This window comes from Trifolium pratense, linkage group LG7 (genome assembly GCF_020283565.1).
Source record: "Trifolium pratense cultivar HEN17-A07 linkage group LG7, ARS_RC_1.1, whole genome shotgun sequence".
Taxonomy (NCBI): domain Eukaryota; kingdom Viridiplantae; phylum Streptophyta; class Magnoliopsida; order Fabales; family Fabaceae; genus Trifolium; species Trifolium pratense.
Genome location: NC_060065.1, coordinates 28,727,284 through 28,751,478, shown reverse-complemented (window position 1 = coordinate 28,751,478; position 24,195 = coordinate 28,727,284). Strand labels below are relative to the sequence as shown.

The 24,195-nt window shown below is 30.4% G+C and overlaps 2 protein-coding genes and 1 long non-coding RNA gene across 3 annotated transcripts; 2 read left to right on the top strand and 1 right to left on the bottom strand.

The window, feature by feature from the left end:
• The first annotated feature begins 1,363 nt into the window (after window positions 1–1,363).
• Window positions 1,364–5,539, top strand: LOC123899550. The gene is made up of 5 exons (XR_006805664.1): window positions 1,364–1,752; window positions 2,882–2,926; window positions 3,196–3,265; window positions 4,132–4,231; window positions 4,442–5,539. It is a non-coding gene; the product is annotated as an uncharacterized LOC123899550 (long non-coding RNA).
• A 6,679-nt stretch (window positions 5,540–12,218) lies between these two features.
• Window positions 12,219–15,472, top strand: LOC123898439 (glycosyl hydrolase 5 family protein-like). The gene is made up of 3 exons (XM_045949385.1): window positions 12,219–12,855; window positions 13,857–14,466; window positions 14,990–15,472. Exons 1-3 carry the CDS (start codon window positions 12,274–12,276, stop codon window positions 15,406–15,408), a joined length of 1,611 nt encoding a protein of 536 aa, XP_045805341.1. The 5' UTR covers window positions 12,219–12,273; the 3' UTR covers window positions 15,409–15,472.
• Window positions 15,473–17,076: 1,604 nt separating this feature from the next.
• On the bottom strand, window positions 17,077–23,093 carry LOC123896191 (cell division control protein 2 homolog). The gene is made up of 7 exons (XM_045946610.1): window positions 22,944–23,093; window positions 22,688–22,861; window positions 21,833–21,996; window positions 21,474–21,561; window positions 21,329–21,382; window positions 20,413–20,499; window positions 17,077–17,449 (listed from the first exon to the last, which is right to left on the bottom strand). The coding sequence occupies exons 1-7, from the start codon at window positions 23,091–23,093 to the stop codon at window positions 17,432–17,434; spliced, it is 735 nt and encodes a 244-aa protein (XP_045802566.1). The 3' UTR covers window positions 17,077–17,431.
• Between the last annotated feature and the right edge of the window lie 1,102 nt (window positions 23,094–24,195).

Here is a 24,195-nt window from a genome sequence, read left to right as displayed (position 1 = left end):
ATTAAAAGGATGTGAAATTAGTAATTAAATGCTCAATGAAGGGTGGTCTTTGGAACTGTATATGTCATCTGTTATCGCTATCCTAACAAACTCCTCAATGAAATGGTTTTTTCACTTAAGAGATTGGGACCACTAGTGCAGGCAAGAAAATTGAGGGGACACAAGTAAGGGTTTGAAAATTAAAGGGACTTGGTTAGATATGGTTTTGGAAATTTAGGTAATAACACTGTCAGGACATACATATAATGATAATAAAAAATGCATGTTTAGATCAGTTTAGGTGAATTAATTTTAGTTAAAAGTAAGTTTTAGGTAAAATTATTTATACTAAGATACATTCACATGAAAGTGAACAATATATTTGAGTGTAAAAGTCACATTTAGAGACAAAAACTATAAATACTAGTTTGAAGATAGAATCAAATTCTAATCACTGTTAGAGACACTAAACATATCAAAAATCAATTATAAGTCCTAAAGAATCACTTTTGGCTCTCCCAAGGGACTTAATTGACCATTACAACTTACTGTTTCTCTGAATTTTCGGTGACATAATTTCACTATAATTTCCATTGATCAAAAGTATGATTTTTCCTCCTTTCATATTTTACGGTTACATTGTCTTTAGTAGTCTCTTGATAATTTCATTGATCACAATTAAAAAACCTACAACTAAAAGGTTACATAATTTCACTATAATCTTCCATTCAGTGAAATTACTATAAGTGAATCCAAACATGAACTAACTCAAAATTAAAAGACAAGAGATTAAGGAACACACTTGTTAGAACATGAAGTGCAGAAATTAACACAAACAATGTTGTCCAAAACTTGCACAACAAAAAACAGTTTCAATTAAACAAAAATGAACAAAATCGATTCAAAAAATAAAAATGAAAATTGAATTAACGAAATCAAAAACCCTAACTGAGAAAAATTAACAAGTCTCTATATATGTGTGAATGAGCAATACTCAACTTGGTAGTGTGACTGTGAGAGCTGAAGAAGAGATGAAGTTACTTACCTTGGAACCGCGAGAACGACGAATAACGGCAAAGAGATTGACGTTCTTGCACTACTAGAAAACACAATTTTAGCCTCCAAAACTAGCGTCGGCCCCCGACACCGACGCTAATAGAGTCGGCCTAGAGTCAGATTTTCTCACGCTAACCAATTAAAATTCATTGTTTATTATTTTAAAACATTAGCGTCGGCCTCACCGACTCTATAGAACAAAATGACTGATGCTGGGTGTTCAAAAAATTGGTAGAGTCGGCTCATCCGATGCTATTACTTTTACTTGAAAAATATTAATTCTATATTTCCTCTTTTTCTCTCTATTTTTTTTATTTTTCAGCAAAAACCTTTCCAAATTCTCTCATTCATTCATCATTCTCACGTTTCTCTCTTCTTTTTACCTCACTCACAATAAAAACCCTATTTTTTTTTTCTTCACTCACCAAACCCTCACTCGTTTGTAAATCTGAATCCCTAAACCCATCAATCAGAATCCTCTTTCTCTCCGTTCATCGTTCTGAGAATCACCAAACCCATCCATGGAATCCCTCACTCGTATTCGCTTGTAACCCTCGTTCCTCTTTCCCCTCAAATGTCACCAATGATTCTGAGAACCACTTTTGAAATAGCGATTCTCAAACATCAGCTCTTGTCAGATCCCATCGATTTGAGAGGTTCTCAAACATGTCTCACTCACCGACGAAAAGGTTTCTCAAAGGTTCATTTTCTATTGTGGTGAGTTAGTTCTCTTTAATAACTCTTATGCAAATAAATTTAGCCTTTGATTAATTTTACTTTAATCTGTTAAAATATATTTCAGTTTTTATAAAAAAATTAAAACTTCATATGATTTTTCTGAGGATTTAGCGGAATTCTTTTGAGTAGAAGCACATTGTTAGAGCATGTGATTTTTCTGAATTAGAACTGACTATTGTTTCTGTCACTATATACGTTACTGATTTTTGTTAGTGTTCATTTTGGCTGATGGTATAAACTTAGTAATTAAATAAACACAATGGTCCTTCCTGCAAAAAGAGAAAGTAAAAACAATCAAAGTGATAATAGTGTTTTTCATGTTACCATTGGCCGAATTCATCTCAAGGACTACTATGTGTTTTAATTAAATGAAATGAAAGACTACTATGTGTTAAATGAAACATAGACTACCATGTGTTTTAATTAAATGAAATGAAAGACTACCATGTGTTTTAATTAAATGAAATGAAAGACTACCATGTAATTTTTGGCCCTTGGTTGGGGATAATGTCATGAACCATTGACAAATTAAGATTTCAAGAAGGTAATGTCTAAGGTGGCCTTTTCATGGTTCAATACTAATGGTGTCTGAAAATATCTTGAAACACTCTTTTAGTTTTGTTTGTGATTAGCAAATTTATAGAGTGTTGCTTCTATTATGACCCCAATGGTTTGAAGAATCATTGATGCAACACATGATGTACATGTGGTTGCAAAAGAGTGACTGCCATGTTTTACATGCTCAAGGTTGAGGTTTATCAACCATATTCTCCTCAAGCTTTTTCAATCATTACGTGATGGTTTTGATAATATGGTAAATTAATTAAAGCTTTCTAATTTCATTATTGAGTTCATCATGGGTTTGGTTGAATTGGTTAATTGATTTGAGATGTTAGTTTTAAATTGGGTTCATTATCTTATTTTTTTAGTTTCAGTAAATTAGTGCTCTTGGGCTTTCCATCAATAGGTCTTACTAATATACAGCAGCCCCTAGAAACATACCACATAAGGTGGTTTTTAATTCTTATGTAAGCTGTATTTTAGATATTTGATATGTGCAGCATTATTTTGGTACTTCTAAGTTAATTCATATTCCATTTGGTTGAAGGCATTGAATTCTGCTTGTGTGGAAAGCTATTTGTGAGCTTTGGAAGTAAGTCAGATGCTTCACTTGTGAATACTAGATTTGTTTTTAATTATGCTTTACTTGTGAACACTAAATTTGTTATCATAACTCATATAAAGTCTAGTTTTCCATTTGGGTAGTTGTACTTCAATGGCTCTCTCTTTGGATTTTGCTAATTATGTAGAGTCATTTGTTGTTCATTTGTTGAAGAATCAAGAGATGAATCAATTGTTCTTCGTTATTGATTCGATTATATTTTTATCATAGCTAAAATCAAAATCATTATTTGCTTTTAGATCTTTTGACAAAGGACTATATAACTCCGATCAGAAGTTCACCGTCGCCTCTTACAGCACCACTGGAGTGGTAAGTTCTTTAAGTTTGCATTAATCAATATTATATTCGTATATGTATAATAATATATGTATATGTATATGTACACATGTTAATTTTGCATTATTAGAATGACATATGTTTTGACAAAGGCACATAGTTCATCTCATAATAAATAACAAAGTCTTTCTCATAGGAATTGATCAACTTTTTGGGTTTTACTATATAGGATATAAAAGAAGTGAAGAGGATCCTATTTTGCTTCAGTTATCTCATTGGTTACTTCATCTCATTGTTTGGATACACAAAGAATTGAACCATTAATTGATTTCTATCTCTATAATCAATTACAATCTTTTTGTTTGAATTTCTTGCTGTGATTGTTAAATTGAATGTAGCTTATAAACTGTTGTTCTTTGAAAGATCAAACTGTGTGACTCTTAGTTCATAGACAGAGTATTTTGGTAGCTTTGGTCTCTATTGGTTTCAGGAATTGCTTGTGTGTAACTGGTCTAGGAGACATTCTCTTTTTATTTTGCTAATTATTACTACCATATTTTTCCCACTTCACTAGTTCCTTATTTTTTTTTCTTTTGTAAATGTCATTCATTGTCATTTAAATGTTGATAATTATTGACTTATGTTATAATTAAGCAGAGAATAAAAATCTCAAAGATGAAACATCCTCTAAAGCAACCCTAGATAATGTTTGTTTCAGCTAGTTTTATATTAATATATCTCATTTTGGCTTGTTCAAAACAAAAAAAAAATTTGTTTCAGCTAATGAGGTTTATACCTAGCCTGTTTTTTTGAATTACTTTTAATTCCATTTATCATTGTCTTTGCTATATCAGTGTTGATTAACTCTGCTTTTGTTTTTTTAAAAACCGTTTTACCAGTCAATTGAATTCATAAGATATTGTCAAGAGTGTATGCACTCATACTCAAGATGCTACTCCTTTGATTCTCGGACAAGATTTTAGTGGGTCTACTACGCACGTAAGCTGGCTTTCATTTGTTTTATGATTGTTCAGCCCCTAGGATTTCTAAGCTTCTATGATTGTTCAACCCCTAGTATATCTTTTTCTTCTTTCATTTTTGCTTTGAGTATCGATGCCCATCCTAATTATGGTTTAAAATTAGTTCTCTATTTTCTATAAATTATCATTCACTTGTTATCAGCTAATTTATTTGACTGCGTATAATTAGGAAAGTGATCAAATATACAAGGAGCTAGGATTTGCGGACAGAATCACACTCATATAGCAGTGGAAAATAATGTTTGTGTACTGTCATTGGTAAAACTTTTCAATTTTTCTTCATTCCCTCATATTTTAATGATTTATATTCTTATTTCATCTCGGTTCTATTCTCTGTTCTACTTGGTTGAGTGTGTTGCTTGTTTAGATATCTTGTAAGATTCATAATTGATTAAGTGCTAGTCTACTATGTTGGAATTCTTGGTCATAGAAACAAAGCATCACTACTAATGTATGCTTTTTGTTTTATGTGTTGTTTTTTCTCTAGCTCTTTTCCTGTGTATTTGTTTCTGGTTTTCTGTTTTTTTAGGTGCAGGCTTATGGCGTTTTTCCCTTAGTGTATCCATCTGTTTGGGATTATTGCTGCTACTGGTGCTAGTTTAATTTTTGCTTTGACACTTTATTGGTGTTTTGTTGTAGCTAGCTGGGTGTTTTTAAGTTCTTTCTTCTAGTGTTTTGTAGTCCTTTAATGTTTCTTTGGTTGGGCTTTGGTCTTGTAATGGTAACGTTTTAGTACACCTTGTATTCTTAGGTCAAGACTTCTCATCTCTAGGTAAAAAGTTATTGTGGTCAAGACTTTGAAGATCTTGTTCACAAATGTTTCTTGTTTCTCAATTATTTCATTATGGCTACTATCTTTGAGATGTCATGCATGGGATGATATCCCGTAATCGTAACAAATGTCTATCTAGCATGATGGGAATGCAGGTACTGGATGCAATTGAGTTAATGCCATTTTATTTTATAAGATAGTATTAATTTATTTTGAATGATCTATTAAACCGGTGTATTTAAAGTTTTCCTAGATTCATAGGCATATTGGTCCAAGGATGCAGTATGAGTTATACTAATGACATTATTTTTGTCGCATTTCTAAGTTATCAATTGTATAAATACAATTGTGTTCTTGGCTTTCTTTTATGCCTTTGATTCTTTATCTTTGGTTTTGATGACCTTAATGAGTACATTGGTAGAGATTTTATGATTGTTATCTTTGGTTTTGATATTTTAATGAATATATTGGTAGAGATTTTATGGTTGTGAGAAATTATGGTCGAAAACTATGAAAGATAATAATTTTTTGATGTATTTTTAGAAATACAGGATAGGTTCCTTTCTAGGATGAGTTTTTTAAATTAAAAAATAAAAAACAAAAGCGTCTGCTTTAGCGGACGCTATATAATTCAGAAACTAAAATATAGCATCTATTTAGAGCAGACGCTACATTTAGTGTCTGTCAAGCGGACTCTAAGGGTGACGTTTTATAACACCAATATATATGTGTAGCGTCACCCAAAAATCGAAGCTACTAGCGTCTGCCTCATATACATGTCACTAGCTTCCGCTTAGCATCTAACGGGACGGACGCCAAATAGCGTCTGCTGGACGCAACTGTCTAGCTTCGGGCATTTAAGTGTCTGCCACGATGTAGACGCTAAGCTGACGCTAAGTACCTTGTAGCGTCCGCTTTTTGCCATTTAGCGTCTCTTTTTGGCTGACGCTCCAAAGCAGTTTTCTTGTAGTGTTGACGGAGGATTGTTCTTCGATGGCGGAATGAACGACGGATGGAGAAGGCGGAGGATTATTCTTTGACGGCAGAGTGAACGGTGGATTAGGGTTAAGAAACCATGTTTGCTTATCTCTGTATCTCTTTCGTTTTAGCAATTTGGGATTTGGGAAGAAAAGAAAAATTGTTTTAAGACATATATGATATAATAATAAATATAATGATTATAATATTGCTGATCAGTGGGAAAATGAAAAAACAAAGTGGGAAAATGAAAAATTGGGAAAATTTTGGCGCTTAACAATTAGTTTTTTTTATTTAATTTATTATATTGATCATTAGAGTCCGTCTGTGTAGACTCTATAAATTTATTAAAAAAATATAAAATGTTTGAGTCCCATTTAATAGACGCTAAGATGGGTTCGTTCTTTATTTTTCCTTAGCGTCTTCATAGTGTCTCTGAAAGTAGACGCTACCTATAATCATTAAATTAAAATAAATATTTATAATAGAAATTGCTTAGCGTCTATCTAGCAGACTCAAATGGGACACTTGTAGCGTCTGTGTCGTGGCCGACGCTACACTTTTTGATGCTACAAAGCAGTTTTGTTGTAGTGTAATATGTCACGTTATTATAATTTTGCACTTTACAATGTACTAACGATGTATGCGTCAACCATTAAGTTAACCTCTTCAAAATCTTTTCAGTGAGCGATGATTGTTTGACCGACACTTTCACCATGAGCTTTCATCGTCGAGGTTGACCCGTCCATTATTAATAATAGAAGTTAAAATGTGTGGTGAATCGAAGCTCTAATAACACTTGTTGGAAAAAATATCACCATAATAACCTAATACAAGGCCAACAGGTGATCATACTTTTCTGACACTATAATAACTAGCATAATACCCGTGCGTACCCACGGGTCTCGGCGTTGCCGCGTTATTTTTTTTAACGTACGACGAATATTGTATAGTACGAAATTAGTCCCGTTATAAAATTATTCACCATTGCAAAGATTGTTGTTGATCTGGTGTATGATAACTATAGAGTAAGGTAAGATTATTTGTGATAATAAGATCGAAAATTATATTTCTATCATTTTGAAACATATCGAAAACTATTTTACTATTTTAGGCATCATATATATATATATATATATATATATATATATATATATATATATATATATATATATATATATATATATATATATATATATGTGTATATTTATCAAAAACTTGTTTCTCCGTGTATATAATCGTTAACTTAAATTTTTATCAACAACATTTTATTATGTGTATAGTAGTTATTTTAAAAAAATTATTGATGACGACTTGTCACGTATATATAATAGTTATTTCAAAAAATATTATGGTCGATATTTTGTCTAGTGTATATCAGTTATTCATAAAAATTCATATTTAATTCATTCCTCAATAAAAAAATTAACATTTTGCAAAAGAGATTTCTATAATATAAAAATTAAAAATTCTATTTTAATTCATATTTAAGTATTAAAGATGACCGTGGAAAAAATTAAAAAAATTCAAGGCAAAAAATATATAAAAATTCATATTTAATTCATCCCTTATTAAAATATTGTTAGAAAGACTTGTATAATTTAATATACATGACAACAGAAAAAAGATTAAAATTTCAAATGATACACATGAGTTGATTGTTGCTCGAGAGATTTCAATAATTTACTAAACATGACACTAAAAATTGAAATTTCGAATAATACACATGAGTTGACTTAAAAGCATATGGAACAAAAGTTGTGATGAAAATTATTTGAAGGATTGAAATTTTCTGAAAAAAATCATAGGGACTAAAGACGAAATTTTAGACATCTATTTCTAGATATTTGACCTACTCAATTTTTAATACAATAATACCATATAATTATTACTACTTTCTGCAGAACTTTCAATTCAACATTTTCCACTTGATATTTATGACACCAATACTTTATAAATATACTATGAGTATAAATATAAGTTTCATAGTAATTATCAAAAAATAGACACCTTTATTCATATATGAGTAAAAAGATAGGTCACATAGTGAACCTCTAAAAAAAATTACGTCCTCATAATAATCACACAAAAAAATTAGATCATCGTATTAATATGAGTATAAATATGAGTAGAAACATATGTCTCATAGAAATCACAAAACTAATTAGGTCGTCGTATTATTATGAGTATATATAGGTCCCATATAAATAGTAGAAATAAAATGTAAAGTAATTTGTAGTAGAGTATAATGATTATAATAATATTATTTTATTAAAATTTGGTATAAAAGACACAATTGCCCTTATTAAATGAGGTGTCAAAAATGAAAAAAAAATACAAAAGGATAGAAAAGACATTTCATATGTATGTTCTTTTAATATGTTTATATATTACTAGCATAATACCTATGCGTAGTGGCGTTGCCGCGATATTTTTTAATGATAGGACGAATATTGTATAGTAATTAGTCTCGTTATAAAATTATTTAATCATTGTCTGGTATATATAGAGTAAGGTAAGATAACTTTTGATCATATGATCAAAAACTATTTTTCTAATATCATTTTGAAACAAATGGGTTAGTAATATGGGTTCATACTGACTTGCAGTTATTTTAGGTATCGTTGATAAATATATATCTTGTATGTTTTAATGCTCGTTTATTTGAATTACAAATAATACTAAATATTAAAGTTGACAAATTTGATGAAAAAATATTTTTGTTTATAATTAAAAAATTTATATTATTTACTTAAATTTTGCACCAGAATAACTTATTTTCCGGGTATAGCAGTTATTTAAATTTTTCATCAACAAAACTTTGTTTCCCGTATATAGCAGTTATTTAAAATTTTCATTAGCAACAACTTGTTTCCATGTGTATAATAGTTATTTTAAAAAAAATTATTATGACAACTTGTCCCATATATATAATAGTTATTTTAAAAAAATTATTAGCGAAATTTTATCTAGCGTATATTAGTTATTCATAAAAATTCATATTTATTTCGTCCCTCAATAAAAAATTAACCTTTTGCAAGATATATTTCTATAATGTATTAAAGATGACCGTGAAAAAAATTCAAAATTTTTAAGCGCAAAAATATAAATATTCATATTTAATTCAACCCTTTTTAAAATAAGTTAAACTGTTGTTAGAAAGATTTCTATAATTTACTAAACATAACAACGGAAAAAAATATTAAAATTTCGAATGATACACATATTTTGATTGTTGCTAGAGAGATTTCTATAATATATTAAACATCATGGTGGAAAACATTCAAAATTCCGAATGATACGCATGAGTTGACTTAAAAGCTAGCATTAAATAAAAGTTGTGACGAAAATTATTTGGAAGATTGAAATTTGCTAATAAAATTCATAAGGACGAATGGCGAAATTTCAGATAGAGACCATATACATCAGTTTTCTAATGAATCTAAAAAGTTATTTTTTTGCTTATAATAGTGACAGGCAGGAGTACAATTTTTAACAATAGTACCATCTAATTATTAATACTTTTAAAACACTTAATTCAACATTTTTTACTTAGTATTTATGACACCACTATTTTATAAATGTACTATAAGTATAAATATAATTTTTGTAGAAATCATAAAAAAAAAAATACAACTTTATTCATATATGAGTAAAAAGATAGGTCTCATAGGATTCACCAAAAAAATTAGGTCATCGTATTAATATGAGTATATATAAATGTAGTTCTCATAGAAATTATCAAAAAATATATAACTTTATTAATATATGAGTAAAAATACAGATCCCATATAAATAGTAGAAATAAAATGTAAAAATAATGTATAATAGAGTATAATGATTTTAATAATATTATTTTATTAAATGTATTATAATAATATTATTTTAATAAAATTTAGTGAAAAAAACAAAAATTATCCTAATCTATTAATGTGTCAAAAAATAAAAAGGGGTAGAATGATAATTTTATTAGTATGTTCTTTCTTTTTCTTTTTTTCACCACTAGTTTAATATAGTTTGGGGGTCAGTTCTAGCATCAATTGATTTCAGTTCCTCCCGATCGCAATTGCGGGATCGAACCGCAGTCCTTCTTACCAAAGTTCAGCATCAATTACCAATGAAGCAACCGGTTATTAGTATGTTGTTTTACTAAATGTATATGATTACATGACTTGTTGTTGTTACTGTGTAACTGGAGCTAGACGTAAGGGGACTGCCTTATCAAAGTCAACAACTTGATTTGGATTTCAAAGTATTTTGTCCACGTTACGTATCAATGCTCTTAAAATAGCTCTAGCTTCAATTCCTACAAACATATTCCCTTCAATCTTTTTTATAAGAAACATTTTAAAAAAATTACACAGATTAAGAAAATACATTTTACATAGTTATTTTCATTTAATACTCTTATAAATTTAACTATATTCAATTTATACCCTTATTTAATTACTCTTAATTCAACTAACTTACTTATTTTTAATATTTTCTCTCATAATAAATAAAGGCATAAGTGAAATTAAAAATTTAAAACATTTGAAACAAACCAAATTTTTTAAACAAAATATTTCTTATAAAAAGTACCGGAAACAGTATTATCCACAACATTTGCCAAATTATTGTAAAAAAAAGAAACAACAACATTTGCCAAATTATCGACACTAGTTTACTTTTTGATGACATTTCCATTATTTTTTCTTTATTTTTTATTTTGAGTAAATATGCCGAACTTGGTCTATGAATATTTGTATAGATAGTGTAGTTTCAAAAACATTGCATTTTTTCAATCAAGATATTAGACTTATGGTTAAGCATTTGGATCCTCGGCAGCGGTGATACCTGCTGCCATTCCTGTTGCAGTTTGTGCACAGTTGGATTATGGCATGCTCCATCTTTCCTTCAATAGCGCATCTAACCGTAGGTTGTGCTAGTGTTTTTTTTTTTTTTTTTTTAATTTTTTTATGTTCAATATTATATTTTTATATTAATTATAAATTCTTTTTTAGTATCTCATTTGATAGTAATTTTTTGGACTAAATTAATAAACTGTATTTTTGCGAATTATCTTCCTAGTATACCCTAATTTTGATCTACCAATAAATTATTTTTTTTGGTCAAGTAGCCTAATGACTAGAAAATCCACCTAAAGGTGAATAAGTGGAGTGTCCTGGGTTCGAACTCAGACTCCTGCACATATAGTGTGATGTCCCTACCAACTGAGCTAAGCTCACGGGAACAAAAATTTTTTTATTTTTATGCACACACTTTCTCTTTTCAAATAAATTTAATATATTATATACAGAAAAAAAATTAATATGTTATGTACAAAAAAAAAATTTAGTTTTCCAAATATATAACATTAACTAGTTTTATTGAAAAATATAAGAGTAATTGACAATGGCTATAATCAACAAATCGTAGATAGATTGTCAAGGAAAATTGGAGTTCGATAGTGGGAAAAAAAAATTTATCAGACTTTATTTACTCAACGGATGGACTCTGAATAACTAGGTCTCATTCTCCTGAGAACAAAAAGGTTAATAAAAAATACTTTGCATTTTTAAAAATAAATAAATGATATTTAAGAAAGGGTTTAAAACTTTCCTAATAAAGAATGATTCAGATTAATTAATCCTGATATTTAGTGAGTCCACCGGATCATTGCTTGTTAGACATGTTTATCCATTAGGGGGTGCTATCATATAAAACCGTAAAAATTTCCATCTAAATTAACAAACTTGTTGATTAAAAAAAAAAAGTTTGTCGAAATGTTGGAAACATAAATTTTAAGTTAAACAACCAATAGTTAATTGGTACGATGATGATTGACGTTGGACTTTGTATGAAAGACCACATTTCGATTCCCCATAATAGCGATCGGAAGAGCTGAAATTATTTGATGGTAGAACTGACCTTCAAATCAAATTAAACGATTTAATGAGCCGGATATTGATCGTAAAAAATTAAAAATTAAAAAAATTTGGAAGTTAAAAACATATTGGTACAAATAACAAATGGCAATCTGTCAGATAAAGATTCCAATGTGTCATTCCAAAACAAAAAAAACATATTAAGATAGGAATAGAAAACAAACACTTAAGTGTATCAATCTAATTAAAGAAGAAAAAAATTGGATAGATATGAACATTACAAAAAAAACCTCTATAAACACACTCTCTACATGCTTAGTTTCAAACCAAAAAAGAAAGAAAAAAAGAAAGAAAAAAAGAAATTCTCTTTCACTCAAATTCAAGATGTTAACAAAATCCATTCAATCATTGTTTCTTCTTCTCATTATTTTCATCTCTTCATCACAACATGCAAATGCATATCCATTATCAACACAATCAAGATGGATCATAGATGAATCAACAAATGAAAGAGTGAAACTTGTTTGTGGAAATTGGGCAGGTCATCTTCAACCAATGATCCCTGAAGGACTTGATAGAAGACCTTTAAAGGAACTTGTTGGTGAGCTTGTCAAGAACAAATTCAATTGTGTTAGATTAACTTATGCAATTTATATGTGGACAAGATATGAACATGATATTGTGAATGTTACTTTTAGTCATTTGGATGCACCTGAAGTTGTGGATGGTATTACTAAGTATAATCCTTCAATTTTGAAAATGACTCATATTGAAGCTTTTGATGCTGTTGTGAATGAACTTGGTAATCAGAATGTTAAAGTTTTGCTTGATAATCATGTTAGTGAACCTAAATGGTGTTGTCATGATGATGATGAGAATGGATTCTTTTTTGATAGACATTTTGATCCTCAAGAATGGATTCAAGGACTTACTTTGGCAGCGCAACACTTTAAGGCACATCATGCTGTATGTATATTACTTTCTTTCTACTTCTTCCTTTTTATACCTTTCTTGAGTTTTAGAATTCAAAGATTATCATTACTATTACTTTATTAATTAATACATTATTATTTTCACTTTATTAATTATTAGTATAAAAATTGTTGACAGCCCTGTTTAGTTCCAAGATAAATTGATTAAATGAGAGTTTTTGTGGTATTAACCCTCTGCTCAGGGGAAGGGGCTCTGGTAATCCAGAGTTTGCCTGTGAGGTTAGGAAAACCTAGCCAAAAATTGTTTCTAAACTCGGGTTCTCCTGAACGATCCGTCCTAGGAGAAACTCATTAACCACTTTTGTTGATAGAAATTCATCCCCTGAAGTGAATAAGTGGGGAATCCAGGGTTCGAACCCCAACCCTTACATATATAATGTGATGTCTGTACCAATTGAGTTATGCTCACGGAGACGCGTCCTTTCTAAATAGTATTTGTGTGGTTTAGGGTTTTGGAAATATATAATCAGTCCTTTTGATTATACCATTAGCCCTTTTATTAATGCTGAAAAAGATGATTCACTAATTGATAACTACTGGTTTTTAACAAGCAAGAAAAATTGATTAAATAAGAGATCAGATAAGCTTTTGTTGTGAACCAGACTTTCAATATTCAATAGAAGCTTTAGAATTGGAACAATATCAATTCGAAAAAATGGGGGTTAGAGACGAACTTTGCTACCGATAACTATATATTTGTTATGTAGTACCGAGATTTCATATTTTGAAGGTATGTCTGGTGTCCGACACTGATCTGGCACAGAAACATGTAGTTTTATTTGATTATTCTCTTTTGTTAAAATTATTATCAGTGTTGATGTGTAAGTGTTAGTGTCATCTTCGTGTTTGTCTCAATGGTTCATACTATATTAAAAACCCTTCTTGTTTTTGTTTTCTTATTATTACAGTATAAAGCTAAATCGAATGTAACTTAAATTCATAACATAACTTTGATTGGTTTCTATTCAATAACAGATTGTGGCAATGAGTTTGAGGAATGAATTGCATGGTCCACGCCAAAATCTAAAAGATTGGTACAAGTACATGAGCCAAGCAGCACTAGCAATCCATAAAGCAAATCCAAATGTACTTGTGGTTATCTCAGGTTTAAACTATGACACTGAGTTACAATTTTTAAGGAAAAAACCAATGAACATAAACTTGGGACAAAAAATGGTGTTTGAGACACATTTGTACTCATGGTCTGGAATTGGAACACTCAAATTGAAAGAGATTTGGTCTAAGCAACCATTGAATAGAATTTGTGCAAATAGCATTAGAGGTTTAGATCAAAGAGCTGGATTTCTTACTACTGGTGTGAATGCAGTTCCTTTGATCATGACTGAGTTTGGATTTGATCAAACAGGCTCTACAGTTGAAGATAATAGGTTCTTGACATGCCTTCAAACATATCTTGTTGGAAGAGATTTTGATTTTGGTTTGTGGGCTTTTCATGGTAGTTATTATGTTAGAGAAGATAAAGTTCAACTTGATGAGACTTTTGGTCTTGTTGATGCTACTTGGCATAAGCTTAGATATCCTAATTTCACTGATAAGTTCCAACTTTTGCAAAGGAAGAATCAAGGTAAGCATTCTTAGACTTTTCTTAAAAAAAAGTTCAATTATTTACATTGTGTTGAGCACAAATGAAGCACAGACACCGGACACGACACTGACATAGACATGTCGTCACCGGTAAGAACTTGAAAAAATGAACTAATTGAACGTAATTACATGTATAAGTGTCGTGTCGGTACTACAGAGAGCACGAGTCCCATCTAGTGTTTTAAATAGCGGTTGCAGTAATGGTTGTGGTCATGTCGTGATCTTTGATATTGTGAAGAATCATAGTCAAATGTTGCGACTCAAAACTTTATTTCGAACCCTGGTCCCATGCACTAGTTTAAAATTTTTAAAAAAGAAATGGAGATGCAAGAAATTATTTGATATTATTGTAGCACTGAAGACTTTTTTACAACCGTTTTCAATAGCATTTGAACTTTGTCACTTGAAATTATAAGGTCAAACGCTTACTACTAAAGTTGACGGGTCCTTTGAAATAATAGATACAATAGAGTACTAATTTTCCTTGTGTATTTTTCATGCAGATCCTACATCCAAACTCTCCAATTCATATATCATGTACCACCCTCTTACTGGTAAATGTGCACAAGTGAATAATAACAATCAACTTGAAATTGGAAGCTGTGAGAATCAAAAGAGATGGACTTATGATGGTTCAAAACTCCTTTTGAGTGACACTAAGAAGTGCTTAACTGCTTCCGGCGAAGGGCTTCCGGTTTCTGTTTCCGATGCTTGCCATAGAAGCAACAGTTCATGGAGAACTGCATCACTTTCTAAGCTCCACTTGGCTACTTTTGATCAATATGGCAAACAACTTTGCTTGCATATGGATTCAAATTCATCTGTTGTTGTCACTTCAAAATGTATCTGCATCAATGATGATTCTCTTTGTCTTGATGATCCTCAAAGCCAATGGTTCCAACTTGTTGCTACCAATGTTTAATTTGAGTTATGAATTGGTTGAAAGAAAATTTATCTTTATTGTTCTTTTTTATTGAATAGATCTATCAATGTATAGTGTTGAAATTTGAGGAATTTAGGTGAAACAATAGGAGAAAATAATAAGGAACAATAAAATATTATTGATAATGATGCAAAAAACCCTAATTACAATATTTACATTATTTACATGAATAAAATAGTATGACTACCTTGGTATTTATAACCAAGTGAATAAATTTAAATCTAAACTAAATCCCTTTATTATAGGGCTAAGAATAAACAAACCAAATAATATTATAATATTATAATAAACAAACCAAATCGAGATATTTTCTCAACAAATAATATTATTATATTTTCTATTCTAACATATAGCTTTTATTATTATGTTTATGTTTCAAGAAATTCAATCATATAATAAATTAATACATTTCTTTTTCTATTTCCAATTTATAATAGAGCTACTGAATTTATCAGATTATGTACAATGTTTGCATTTTGTATTGGGATTCAAATTTTGAATTTAATCTTGCATTGGAACCATGATTATCCAAAAGACACAACAATTATAGTCTCTCCTTAAAAGATCCTCATTAACTTTTATATGATTATTAAAGAGTTGTAAAATTTTGTATGATACAGGGTTCATTGGAATTTGGAAAACAACTTATTGAATGAATTGCATAATGATATTTTACAATGGAAATATCACAAAGGCTAAATTACACTTTTGGTCCCCTAACTTTCACAAATTTGCGATTTTGGTTCCCTAACTTGTCTCTGGCACCATAGCAATTATGCTCTTTGAAAATTGCAGCATCCATGTTGCACCTCACAAAACCTTGAGCTAATGCCCCTGTTGTCGTGTTGCCTCTTCCGCTATCATACATGCTCGTTTAATCTGTGAGGTGCATAACGTCCTTATTCAGTTGTGTCGCTTTTGCTAGCGGTACCAATGGTTGTATTTACACATCGTCCCAAAGCTTCTCATGATTCCTCTTCCAAATAATCCAAAGAGAGATAGCCCTATTTATCACTTGGTCATGTGTGAATGTGAGTAAATCTAGCAATTTTAAAAAAATGACACAAACCTATCCACTTCGTACACACACTCTACAATTAAGAACCAAAGTCTTGTTGCTTCTCATATTTCTTGAGCCATTGCACATCCAAAAAAATATAACCCAATCATTTTCATAATTACTTTGTATCAATGAATACAATTCTCGGAACAGTTTACTCCCTCATTTTGAAGCCTTTGTTAGTCATTAAACATCCTTTTTTTTGCTTGCCATAAAACCTTCATTTTTTGAGGAATCTTTAGTCCCCAAATTTTTAGTGAAATTAGGGTATCTTTGAACAACCTATGCTGGTATTCATCGGAGTTCTTACCAGCATGATCCACCTTCAAGAGATCCGTATTGTAACAGAATTTGTGGACTCACAACGAATCGGTGAAGATTGTGCGCAGTGGTAACGCCATTCCCTTGGTGATTCCAAAGAAGAAAATTCTTCTCACTAAGCTTGATTGTTAGAGAATGCGTAAGTCCAGATTTGAATGATTCCTTCATTATAGTTGGTAAATTCAAGGACGAGATTGATTTTTTATTCTTAATTCCTACGGTGGATTGTGCATCTTCCATGGATGAGGAATAAGAAGCTTAATGCATAAGCGAAAAAATGAGCCTAGAAGCTCTTTGATACCATGTTAGAAATCCTTAAACTGAATATTGAGTGTTTCTTTCATTGACGAAATTGATACAAACTTGATTCAGTTATAATGGTCAAAGGTTCCTAAATATAGAACTTCTTCCCTCTAACTAACTGAAAGTGCCACATCAGCACTGCCTAACTAACTCTACCACATCAGCACTGAGCCTAACTAACTTCCTAGCTCATAGATACAATATTTATACATTGAGATTGAGGCTATACTAATGTGTATACAATAAGTATACTCTAATAGGAAGGAAAACAAAATTTCCCCACTTGTTTGGCACTTTGGCTTTGGTTGATCAAGACTTCTATTTTCCTTTAATAACCTGAATGAAAATAAAACATGGTTAGTCATCTATATAAAATATAGAATCTGTTTGTTAAATCACGAAAAATGGAAAAGATAGGTTAAGAAATTCGAACGAGGAAGTGTTTGATAATGTTCACTCTTATGTGAAGGAAGCTTAGCAAAATATCCATAACATTAAAACACAGATTCAAAATGTTGGTCATAATGATAACCTTATTATGAGTAGGGAAAAGTTAGCTCAATGCAACTTAGACAAAGCCCTTATTTCCATAGCATAGCCAAAATCAAAACCACAAACACAGCTCATCTAATCTCTCAAACACAAGAATGAAGTGATATCTGAACCTATTCAGTTAGCACATCATGTTGTGGGCTACTTTAAAAATATTTTTTTGTACTAACATTGTTTTGCAGAACCAGTTGCTTGTCGAAGAAGTTACTCCTAATATGATCAGTGAGTGACAATGTCTATTCTTTGATAACTTTGTTGCCATCGTCTTAATAAAGATAGTATACTAGGTCTTGATTGTGAATATATGCGTTGACATGAACATTGTGATTTTGATGATTAATAAAAGATGTTTACGAATGACAAAGATGTAAAAAGCAGAAAAGAATAAGCCTCAATTTTATGAGATTTGGGTTTTTGTTGTTTATATTAGGACTTTTGTAAGTGGTTAAAAAGCTCTCTTAAAAATATATCATACACTCATAGTGTTTTTTACTCCCTTCATGAAAATTGGTTTTTTTTATAAGAAACTTTGACCAATTTTCAAATGTTTTAAATGTTCAATTTCACTTATGCCCTTATTTATTATGAGAGAGAATTTAAAAATAGTTGAAAAAAGAGTAATTAAATAAGGGTATACATGCAATAAGTTTAAATTTATAAGAGTATTATATGAAATAACTATGTTAAATGTGTTTCCTTGGTCTGTGTGATTTTTTCAAAATGTTCCTTATAAAAAGGACCGGAGGGAATATTTTACATGTAATTTTGCTGAAAATTATTTTGCCGTAATTTTTTGGGAATTGCATAATTATTTTTTCACTTAAAATATACTCTCTCCGTTCCTTTTTATAAGGAACACTTTGAAAAAATCACACAGATCAAGGAAACACATTTAACATAGCTATTTTCTTTTTTTGATAACTTTAACATAGCTATTTTCATTTAATACTCTTATAAATTTAAATTTATTTCATGTATACCCTTATTTAATTACTCTTTATTCAACTAACTTACTTATTTTTAAATTCTCTCTCATAATAAATAAGGGCATAAGTGAAATTGAATATTTAAAATATTTGAAAATTGGTCAAATTTTCTTATAAAAAAGACCAATTTTTTTGCCCTAAGTGTTCCTTATAAAAATGACCGGAGGGAGTATTTAGCATGCATTGAGAATTGCAATATACTCTTGACATTTTTTTTTCGGACTAATCCCACAAATCTTATAGAATTTAAATGGATAGTAAATTAAATTCTCCCTAAAAATTTTAATTGTGCTGCAATATATTCTTGTCATCTTTACCCTAACCAAAATGTTTTATATACTATAATCAATTGAGTTATGCATGAATAGATTCTTTTTTTTAAAACCAAAGTATCCTCCACGCACAACTGCAGAGACTAATTCTCTCGAGGTAACCGAGATCCATTTAAGGGGTTGACCTCTCTCAATAAATGTTTTTTCATACGCACCGGCCGGGCTCTCTCAATATATGTTTCTCCATACGGACCGAACGGGCTCTCTCAATAAATGTTTCTCCATACGCACCAACCGGGGATCAAATCAAAGACCAAATGATTAAGAGAACTAAGTATCTACCATGGTTGAAAATATTTTATATAATCAATTGATGGAAATTGAAAGCTTCCGTATTAATCGATTATGGATCTATATCTTTGCATTCCGCGTGTTTATATAATCTTTCTTTCAATTATATATAGATGGCATAACGGGTAGTTTTTCTTTGGTACACCTCATTTTTTTATTTTTTATTTTGGCATAGTCTAAAGGCTAGAAATTTCATTTTTAATGGTCAATGAATAATATAGTGGCATAGTAGTGTCATTTTATGTAGTTTGTGAAATCTCCAAATGATTTCATGCAGCAACAGCCACATTGTATTGCAGCAACCACAATGACCACAATCGCAATAACCGAACCGTTACCGCAATTTAAAACCATGATCCCAAGGTTTTCAAGAGAAATTATATGTTTTGGTTTAGGTTTTCAAGAGAAGTGGTAGCTCTTGGTTTAGAGCCTCTTACATAAGCGGGTGATAAAAGCTTATATAAGTATAACTTTCCAAGTGTTCTTCTTTATCCCTTTGATCTCTTTTATTTTACTTGCAAGTTATTTTCATTTTATTTATTTGTTTTTGTGAACTTTATTTATACTTTCTTATTTTATTTAAACTTATTTATAAGTGCTTATTTTTTATTGATTTTAAAGTACAAAATTTACCACTCTCGTGTATGTTTGGACTTTGGAGACATATGTTCAACACAGACTCCTAAGAATTGGAGTAGCTCAATTCTACAACTATCTTTTATCAAATCTCTCAAAAAATGAAATCTTAGAAGCAAGTTACAGACATATTATATATACATATTTGAGTTAGTAGCACGTTGTTACTCCTCTTTTTTAGAAAAAAAATTAAAATAAAAAAAAATACAAATGATAATATAAACACATAATTAAAGATAGCATTTTTTATTTTTATTTTTTAATTAAAGACATAGTAGCAAGAGAGGATACTTGAGTCCCTTAACCATTTGGTCCTGGGTTCGATCCTCCGCCGGTGTGTATGGAGAAGCATTTGTTGGAAGATGTCAATCCCTTAAATAAATCTCAGTTACCTCAAGGGAATTAGTCTCTGCAGTTGCGCGCGGAGAATATCTTTGGTTTACCGAAAATAAAGACATAGAAGCAAGAGACACAATTTCATTAAGAGCAGTAGAAGACATACCGGATGCAAGACCAAGCCTTTAAAATAAGCATGCTTTAGAGCAGCTTCGGCAGTAATCCTCTTGTTTGGGTCTAGGCAAAGCATTGTCTGTGGTGCATAATAAACCGACGTAAAAGAAAGAATTGCAAATGAGGCAAAGATAGGAAAAAACATTAAAAACTTGTAATGATCAAATAATTTGGTCCATAAAAAAAAATAACGTTTACATGATATCTAATTCTCCTTCAATGAAAATATATAAGCAATTTGAACTTAGGGTTCTAAAAGCATTCATTTTCAATTAGGGTACGTTATCGCATAGAAAGGGATCATGATTTTAAATTACAGTTACAGTCGTAGATCTAGTTGCATTAACGGTCATTGCGATTACGGTTGTTGTGGTTAATGCGACACACATTTCAACTATTGTGACGTGGAATGATTCTTAACTTTCACAAACTGTATCAAGTGGCACTACCATACCACTATACTATTTATCAACTATGGAAGAGATGAGATGTGGAGTCTCAAATTGTTCCGTAATAATTGGGAGGTGCTTGAAATACAAGGTTAAATGAATGTTAAAAGTAGTAAGATTTTTCATTATATTTGAAGTATTTGGGGATTTGAGAGATTCTTAAATTTTAACTTTTCATGAGAAAATTTAAACTAACATGTCTAAAATTGTCTGATGCAATTCCATATGTGGTTACGCTGCAGTCAAATATGTTATTAAAGATCACACCACAATTGCAGTACAATGCAGTTACGATAGCTACCGCATGACCGGCAATATTGCAGCAGCAATTGAAATTGGGGACTTTAATTTAAGAGCTTGGGGGTATTATTACAGCACCCTCACAAAAAGGGTTTGGCTAATGGGATGTACTAAACCTAAGGATCTTCAAATAAAAGTTAGAGAGAAAATGTGACTCACCGTTAGAAGATTAAGACCAGTTGGATCAAGATCATAAAACATTGTTGATAGGTCCTACACAATTGTAGAGAGGAACAAAGCATAGTTAGAATAATAGGAAAACTAGTAAAAATTAACTCGTATATTTGAAAATGAGAATTGGTACCACTGGTTCATATTTGGGATAGGTTGTAATGTTAGTACACAATTTAGTGATCCCAGGCCACGTTTCCTCTGTTGGGGTACCGAACATACTTCATAAATAGAAAAAAAAATGCTTTGTTGGTTAGATTCAAATGAAATAAAAAATCAATTGCTAGTTGGTCCAGTGGTGATTGGTGCTGGACTTGGTAGGGAGGACCACAGTTCGATCCCACGCAACTGCGATCGGAGGGACTGGAACCACTTATGCCAGAACTGACCTCCGAATCAGATTAGACGGTCCAGTTGACCGGATACTTGTGGTGAAAATCCAAATAAGAAAAAAAAAACAAAAAAGTGAAATAAATTGTTGTCTGAAATTACCTGAAAAACATTTCTAATTCATCCATCCAATATTTTCCTTCGAGTAATGGTTTTTCAAGTAACATCTCACCAAATATACAGCCCACTGACCAAATATCAATTGGAGTTGAATATTTACCACATCCAAACAATATTTCAGGTGCTCTATAACACAAAGTTGCTACCTGTGATAATAGTATAAGATATTTCTGAGCTTTTGAATAACTTTGCAAAAATCTATGTTAAAACCAAAACTAGATGTGATAATTCAGGGATTAACATAGATTTGGTTTTAACATAGATTTTTATCACATCTATTTCTAATACAAATTGACTTCTAAATGAATGTCCCAAATTGCAAAAAAATCTTATAAATGATCCCAAATTGCAATGTCAACTCATAAATTTGCAATGCAATTAGTATTCAAAATTAAATTTTAATAATTATAACTATGCACTAAAAAAATCCAATGGCTATGTACCAAAAAAAAAAATTAAATCCAATGACTTTTCATTTCGTTGTGTATCAAAAAAACAATGCACTAAGGGTCCGTTTGTTACATATTAAAAAATAGTGATTTTGATGCAAAATAATTTAGAGATTAGTTTTTAGAGATTTTTAGAAAAGTTGAATTTAATTTGTGTTTGTTTATTATAATAAAAATCACTTTTTTAAAATAAAATAATCTTTAGTTTGTTTGAATACAACTTATAAAAGTGATTTTTTTAATTACATATAACTTTCTGTAACAAACAGATACAAAATAATTAAAAGTGATTAATTTTATAAAAAAAATAATTTTTTTTTAAAATAAACTATAACAAACTGCCTCTAAAAAAAATAGATTACTGACTGTAGGAAAAAACATTAATTACCTTCCTAGTATACATCATGTCAGGATCTCCTAACTCTCTAGCCAAACCAAAATCAGCCAATTTGATTATCTTTTCAGAACGATCGATTAGAAGATTTGTTGGTTTCAAATCTCTGTGAATAATCTCATGACAATGGCAATATTCCACTGCAGACAGAATCTGATACATAAAACTCTGTAATAACACCAAAATTAATTAAAAATGAATATTCAAGAAACAATTACTTACTATATAATTGGAGAAAAACCTAACTTACCTTTATATTGATGGGATCATTAAAAGATGAACATGAACCATAGCGTTGATTCTCTTTAATGTATTGAGAAAGATTACAATCAAGATACTCAAAAACAAGGCTTACAAATCTTGTGCCATTGTTATTGGTTACATCCAATAATCTATACATAACACAAACGTAATTAAAATGAAAACTAACCTAATTAAAACTATATGAAAATTTGAATTTGAATTATTACCTAACAATGTTTGGATGGTTTAATTCTTTAAGAAACGAGACCTCTCTGATGATGGCAGCAGGAACAGCATCACCACTATTATGAATAAAAATTTGTTTGACGGCTACAACGCTATTATCTTCGACATTACGACATTGAAAAACTCTACCGAAACCTCCTTCACCAAGCATTTCAAGAAACTCAAAATTATCTAACGGTTGGATTTCATCAAAGAAATTGCGCCTTCTATTACGTCTACAAAACTTGCATGATATGATGCGTACGAACCTAATCAGTAATCAGTCCACCGCCGGTAAGAAATTCAATTAAATTAACTAAATGGATCGGGTGTTTGATGGGAGAATTATTAGAACTTACAGTGAATCGGAGTAGCTTGAATTGTGATCTCTCAACATTCTTCAAGATTTTGAAGCTTGCTTGTGCTTTGATGAGAAAGAGTGAATGAGGATTTGAGAAAGAGTGAGTTGGCTTCTATCAGTAACAAAATTTATGATGCATAAAATGCAACTAGACCTATCGCCCTAATTGACATAAAATCATTTGAATTTACATGCATCCAATAATATATTGACACATATATAATTATGTATTGTGTTAAAAGTGTCACATTCATTATATGATGTAGCAACATATCATTGATGGATGAATGTATGTTTAAAATAATTTTACACTAACAGTGCACAGAAAATCAAACTCAGATCATTTTATAGAAAATCAACACAATACTCAAATTCACAATCAACCATACACAAAAATCATAAAATTAAATCTAAAATTAGCCACACTGGTAAATCATATTATAAAATGTTATAAAAATAGTTCCTTGTAATTCTTTCTATTATCATTACTTCTTAACATTTAAATATTCTATTATTAATTCATAACATAAATCTTACGTGCATGAGTGTATGGAGGAAAACTCTTACCTTAGATGCTTCCTCCCACCAACATTGATTCTATATATCCTACAATGTTCAACCGCACGATCGAATGCTTAAAATATTTAAAAGAATAATAATTTTTAGTATAAGA

Excerpts from the sequence above, each read along its gene's own strand:
- LOC123896191 (XM_045946610.1), bottom strand. The coding sequence starts at position 23,093 with ATGTATAGATTATTGGATGTAACCAATAACAATGGCACAAGATTTGTA. Across the intron at positions 21,562-21,832 it reads GAATTAGAAATGTTTTTCAG|TATGTTCGGTACCCCAACAG; the intron begins GTAATTTCAGAC and ends CTATTTATGAAG. Across the intron at positions 20,500-21,328 it reads CTGGTCTTAATCTTCTAACG|ACAATGCTTTGCCTAGACCC; the intron begins GTGAGTCACATT and ends TATGCACCACAG.
- LOC123898439 (XM_045949385.1), top strand. The coding sequence starts at position 12,274 with ATGTTAACAAAATCCATTCAATCATTGTTTCTTCTTCTCATTATTTTC. Across the intron at positions 12,856-13,856 it reads ACTTTAAGGCACATCATGCT|ATTGTGGCAATGAGTTTGAG; the intron begins GTATGTATATTA and ends ATTCAATAACAG. Across the intron at positions 14,467-14,989 it reads TTTGCAAAGGAAGAATCAAG|ATCCTACATCCAAACTCTCC; the intron begins GTAAGCATTCTT and ends TTTTTCATGCAG.